Raw genomic sequence first — 6,364 nt, 5'->3', positions numbered from 1 at the left:
TGGAGGCAGGGAGGGACAGGATCATGACACTGTGCAGAGATTAAGCAAAATTAACCCTTGCCTGCATCCCCCCTTTGCCCATGTGAGCTCTTCCAGGTCTTATCTTGGCTAAGAAAGAGAAGAGTGCACATGGCAAACACAATTTATTACCAGGGCCACTCCACAAAAAGGTGATAAATTTAGCTCCTGACCATCGCCAGAGTTTGTGCTGCTGAGGGGCAGAAAGTAACTGCAGAGTTGTGAGGTCAACCAGCGAGTCTAATGTTGTATTTGGGAAGTCCTCAGTCAGTGTGCTGGTGACAAACCTCACCCAGAAGAACCTGCTTCCCTTGGCTCTTGTCTGGATCAGGTCCCAACCCTCAGCGGCTAATCGGAGCCTCCGACATGTGTCGACAGGGTGACAGAAGTACAAGGCTTCACCAACGCCCAGAAGGACTAGTACTTCAGGAGGAGGTCGGGTGATGAAGACCTGTCCAGAAGGATCATCTCCCACATCAAGGCCTCCAGGAGCCTCCACATCATGTGTCAAGTCCCCGTCTTCTGCTGGATTGCTGCTACAGTTCTGGAGCACATATTGACTACAGAGCAGAGAGGAGAGCTGCCCAAGATAATATATAACGTTCACTTTAATGTACTGTACTTTGATCGCAAATTGCTGTTTTCAGTAAAATAACCTACAGCAGCAGCCATGGTGGCCGTAGCTGTTCAAAAACACACACGTACACAAAAGCCCACATGCTTTTCTTTGCTTTTTATTTTCTGTCATAAGTCTTTTCTTAGACTGCTGCCCCCTGCGACCCGGTTCCGGATAAGCGGAGGAAAATGGATGGATGGATGGATGGAAGTATTAATTCTGGTTTGTGTGAAAATCAGTACTTGGTCTGTTTCAGCTGCAAATATAATGGGCTGAACTCCCCCACAATATAAAGTCACAATATAAAGTAATGCCTTCTGCATCAGTTTTAGTTGTACATGATTTTAGAGCAAAGGACTGCATGTAAACAGAAATTGTCATTGTGAGCATGTTGGCAAAAAATAAAGGGAGAAAGGACCTGGTAGAGTTTAGCTTTCTGGGACTCATCCATTTCCCTCAGTTTCTCTCTCTCCCTTGTGTCTTTGTCTTTTCCATGTACAGCTGAGAAAGTATAAAGAGCAGGAAAAGATGAGATGCAGATTTATGGGAAATGAAACTCCATGCCCTAGAGATGACATCTCAAGTGGTTATCTTTTACTACTGACTGCTATTAAATAAGAAAAGTGGGTCAGTCAAAGTGAGGTAACATAAGTGGCTATTTGCCTGGTACAAACAGTGTTGTTGTAAATCTAATTCAAGGACATACAGGACATACAGAAAATAGAAATACCGTTTCTCTCTCACCTAGTATTGGGTGCCATAACATTTAGGAACTAAAATAGAGTAAAGTAGAATAAAAATAGAATAGAATTGAACAGAATAAGAACTGGATTATATAATTAGGATAAATCTAAATGGTACAGCCAATAAGCTGTGACTCAAAACCGTGTACAGTCAGTGACAGTAGTGCAAACAATAATAGGAGATTGTCAGATGGTTCAGCATCACCAGGGCGTTGGTGATGAGGTGCAAATAGCATATGAGGTATACATGGACAGTATTGCAGATGACCAACAGCAGCAGATGAAAAAAAAAAAAAAAAAAAAAAAAAACTGTCAGCAGCAGATTTACATATAACAGAAGGTAAAACAGCAGAGGTAATTTTACCTTACCATGGGTTATTTTATGTTCTTTGCTGTTAATTAATAAAAATGCAAAGCTCACATAAATGTACCTACTTCCTAGTACTCCTCCCGCCTCTAGGGAGCAGTACTAGGATCTACTACTGGGGGCGGGCTACTTTTCCGTGGTCTACCCAGGTCGGTCCCTCCCATCAGACTCTAACCGCGAGAGTCTGTGAGATCGCGAGAGTACACGTAAGGTCCTATGAGATCGGCATTTTAGTTGCATGAAGGTGAAACTGGAAGCATTATATGCAGATTAACGACATGGATTTCGTTAAGCAGGACCACTGCACAAGTGGGATTAAAGAAGAGAATCAGGACCACGACTACAAGAGCGCAGTAAAAGAGGAGAACCAGGACCACTACGTAAGTGAAATAAAGGAGGAGAACCAGGCCCACTTCATAAGTGAAATAAAGGAGGAGAACCAGGATCCGGATTTCATTCACGAAGCCCACTACGTAAGTGAAATAAAGGAGGAGAACCACGATCCGGATTTCATTAACCAAGCCCACTACGTAAGTGAAATAAAGGAGGAGAACCACGATCCGGATTTCATTAACCAAGCCCACTACGTAAGTGAAATAAAGGAGGAGAACCACGATCCGGATTTCATTAACCAAGCCCACTACGTAAGTAAAATAAAGGAGGAGAACCAGGACCCGGATTTCATTCACGAAGCTCACTACGTAAGTGAAATAAAGGAGGAGAACCAGGACCCGGATTTCATTCACCAAGTTCACTACGTAAGTGAAATGAAGGAGGAGAACCAGGACCCGGATTTCATTCACGAAGCTCACTACGTAAGTGAAATGAAGGAGGAGAACCAGGACCCGGATCTCATGGACCAGGCTGACAACAAGAGCGGAATGACTGAGGTGAACCAGGACCTGGACCACCGCATCAACGAGTCCGCGCAAAGGAACAAGGCAGACTTGTCCTCTGGTCCCAGCGACCAACAGGTCAGTGTTCTGAGCTTAATAGATGAAAGATCAAGACCACAAACGCTTTAAGGTTTGTTCTTGCATGTTTTCATCGGTGATACAAACTGTTAACAGTTTTTTGAAACGAAGAACGTGATAAACGATCTGTTTTGTGGGGGTGGTGGAGGCCCCACGGGACTGGTGTAGGTCAGTGCTGTTCCAATCGAACGAACCAGTATATATACCCGTATATTTAGTAGGTTCGATACCCAGTCAACAAAAACAGGTGCACACTACTTCCGGGCGACGTAACATAGTGACCAAACGTACGTAAGGACAACGTGAAAGTTTCTATGGCTGCGTCCGAAACCGCATACTGTGACAGTACGTACTGAAAGAGATGAAGTACCTACTTACTGACCGTTAAAACAGTAGGTACTGTATAGTATGAAGCCTGGCAGTATGAATGAGATTCGGACGTACTACATCCGCCATGTTGATACATCACGTGACATACGTTTTCATAGCAGCGTCTTCTTCGTTGGATAACTCCTCTCCCGGGGCATCATGGGATAGTGAAGTGTCCATCGTATGCACACTGCAAAATCCAACCGGAAGCAGTAGGTCATTCGGGTACTTTTCGCCTACTGTTTTTGGAATACTACGAATCCGGACATACTACTCGCATCGCCTACTGTTTTTCGCCTACTATACAGTATGGTAGTAGGCGGTTTCGGACGCAGCCACTGTCTGCGCTTTATTTACGTTTTCAGCACGTAAAAGCCACGTTGTTTATTGGTGGCCACAAGGTCGTGCAAAGGTCATCACTCAACTATTTCCCAGGTAAACACAGCTGCAGCTAATTCAGTAATATCAGCAAATGAGTTAAGAATCCCTTTTGTTTAAGTGTGCGACTCAGAAGCCCCGCTTCATGTTTAATTACCTGTTAATGACACACCAGAATCTAAGACTGGTCATTAACCTGCTGGGATTATTAAATTAAATGCAACTGTTAAGGTTTGCCAGTGAAATAGGTCAGAGAAAATGACCTCTGATCGGCCATGCTTGTTCCATTACAGTTATGTACAGGGAGGACATGAACTCCAGGGCCTGCATGTCCTCATTTGTCCATCAGGTCTTTTCAAGGATTAACTAATCACCAGCAGGGAAATCGGCAGCAAACCCTTTTGAAGGGGATATATTTTAAACAGCACAATTTATGCAAAACAGACACATTTTCAAAATGTGTCATTGTCCTCCTCTTTCATTAAAGAAAACCAAGGGACGTGTTTTGATTTTCTTACCAACTTACTATCAAACTTCACCTGATGTGATTATATAGTATTCTGTGTTTGAAAGCAGTCCACCTTTATTATTGTTATATCTACAGTGTTGTAAACATCTGTGTGTAATATCGTGACCCAGCTCCTTTGCTGCAACAGAAATGTGACACTGATGTGAAAATTGCCAGCAAAAATAAATGTATTACTCAAAAGATATTGGCATGAGGCGTCTTACTCAGCCACGGGGCTGCATGTTATGTATGGTGAGGCATCAGTTGGGCTATTTGTGATACCGGTGGTAAAACAATACTTTTAAAACAGTGACAGAACTGATCCTTTTTTAAAAGGCCATACATTTCATATCTTGAAGGCCATGTGGACTTCAATTTCATACATTTTCACAGGCCAGACCTCAGCGATCAGTAGACCTGAAAAGGAAGCAGACACACCCACATGCACCAACAGACACACCTGAAACACACACTAGACGAAAACATACTAAACAGACACACACTGAATGGGGGCTGTCACAGATGAGTAACATAAACATGACTTGTACTGTTCATTCATAGCAAAGGAACTTCCCCATCTCTTATTGGGTCCAGCAGCCATCGCTGATCCTGTGGTGGTGGGCGGATCGACCTAAAGTATCGATACCAACCTTGGTATCAGTGTCGATTGATACTTGCGTATCAGTTTCTCTTTTCTACATTGAGTACACAACCCGTTACACCATAGTGGTTGTGCAAACACCACTCCTCTAGTGATGGCTGTCTGACACCAGTGCTCCGAAACTCGAAGCAGCATTTTCCTTGAACCACAAAGCTTGCTTTAGTGCAGAAAAAGACGGTGACCGATCAAGTCTGAATCACGTGACTATACCAGTTGATACTGCTTCATAGCACGAGATGCTTAGTAATGCGAAAAAATATAGTTTCTCAATAAAAATCTTTGAATCTCCATCCCACTTACATAATCACACCCTGCCCTAAACTTCTAAGTTTTTTTTCAGCATACCTGAAATGGTTCAATACCAGTTCATCACTTCAGTTGCACATCACTACGCTCCTCTCACTTCACTCATGCTCACTTTGCTTTTCCCCCTCTCCTGCTGTGAGTTGTTGTCGTGCAGTTAACTCAATGATGTTCTGCTGGCTGCATGATGGCAGAGAAAAGGGGGAGTGCTGTTTGGAGCTATTTTACAGCTGCAGACAAAAAACAAATTTTGCGGTATCGTGCACCACTATGATCCTGTGACGGTTACACAGTGGAATGTTGGGGCAGCATTTACCGTGGTTAGTCTGGTTGAGCCAGTTACTTTGGCTAAGATGTAAACAGCCCGCTGCGTGTCCATGTCCTGCACGGTGTATTTTACTGTGAATAGTTTAACAGCTTTAGGTTCATAGTTTAATCCAGCTTCAGTAGTTTACTGTGTTTACTTGAAGCCTTTAAACATGACAGTGCCACGTGTACATTTGCACACTACAAGCTATAGATACAAAGAACAGACAGAAAAAATATGGCTGCTTTTTACAAAAATGTATTTGAAATGTATAACAAATGAGGTGCACGTCTAGACAGGAGTGGATGAATGGTTTTCAAATGGGCTCATCAGAATCAGCTTTATTGGCCAGGTGTGACGGACACACGAGGAATTTTACTCTGGTACATCGGCTCTCAATGTGCAAACAGTAAGGCAGAATAAGGCTGTGTAATATAACAAAATAGCAGTATTAACATCAACAAACAGTGCAAACATTGCAGAATAAGCAGTATAAACAGACAGTAAAACAATGCAGACAACAACGGAATGTTCATTGAAATGAGATAAGTAGGGATAAAACAGAATACTTAAAACTAGAGACCTGTACAAGTCTGTATAATCTGTACAAGGTATATTTACAGGTATTTCAATGAGGGTTATTGTCCAGTCATACTGTCGTGGGTTAAGTGTTCATCAGAGCAACAGCTTGGGGGAAGAAACTGTCCCTGTGCCTGGTTGTCTTAGTGCACAGTGACCTGTAATGCCAACCAGAGGGGAGGAGTTCAAACAGATTGTATCCGGGGTGTAAGGAGTCTGCAGTGATTGTCTCCACCCTCCTTTGGACCCGTGAGGTGTACAGGTCCTCCATGGTGGGCAGGCTCACACCAATGACCTTTTCTACAGTCCTGACTGACTGCTGAAGTCTGTACTTGTCCTGTTTGGTTGCTGAGCCAAACCAGAGAGTGATGGAGGTGCAGAGAACAGACTCGATGATTCCTCTGTAGAACTGTATCAGCAGCTCCTGGGGCAGGTCTAACTTCCTGAGCTGGCGCAGGAAGTACATCAGTATAATAATAATGCAGTGTTTTGTAAATGACCGCCCTGTGTATATGTGTGTTGTGTCTTGAGGTGGCTGGGG

The 6,364-nt window shown here is 43.4% G+C and overlaps 1 protein-coding gene across 2 annotated transcripts in view; it reads left to right on the top strand.

Moving 5' to 3' along the window:
- Positions 1-1,945: 1,945 nt before the first annotated feature.
- LOC109967656 (zinc finger protein OZF-like) overlaps positions 1,946-6,364 on the top strand; it is a 9,103-nt gene continuing 4,684 nt past the window's right edge. Inside the window, exons 1-2 of one of the 2 annotated variants that reach the window (XM_020613393.1) lie at positions 1,946-2,718; positions 3,759-4,544. In XM_020613393.1, the coding sequence (XP_020469049.1) occupies positions 2,008-2,718; positions 3,759-3,779 (732 nt within the window). In that variant the 5' untranslated portion in view covers positions 1,946-2,007 and the 3' untranslated portion in view covers positions 3,780-4,544. Of the gene's footprint in view, positions 2,719-3,758; positions 4,545-6,364 lie in introns of those variants that run through there. The other variant, XM_020613392.1, reaches the window with a different exon arrangement.

Source organism: Monopterus albus, unplaced genomic scaffold, assembly GCF_001952655.1.
Source record: "Monopterus albus unplaced genomic scaffold, M_albus_1.0 scaffold133.1, whole genome shotgun sequence".
NCBI classification, from domain to species: domain Eukaryota; kingdom Metazoa; phylum Chordata; class Actinopteri; order Synbranchiformes; family Synbranchidae; genus Monopterus; species Monopterus albus.
Note: the sequence above shows the minus strand (reverse complement) of the source record. Positions and strands in the feature narration are given on the sequence as shown.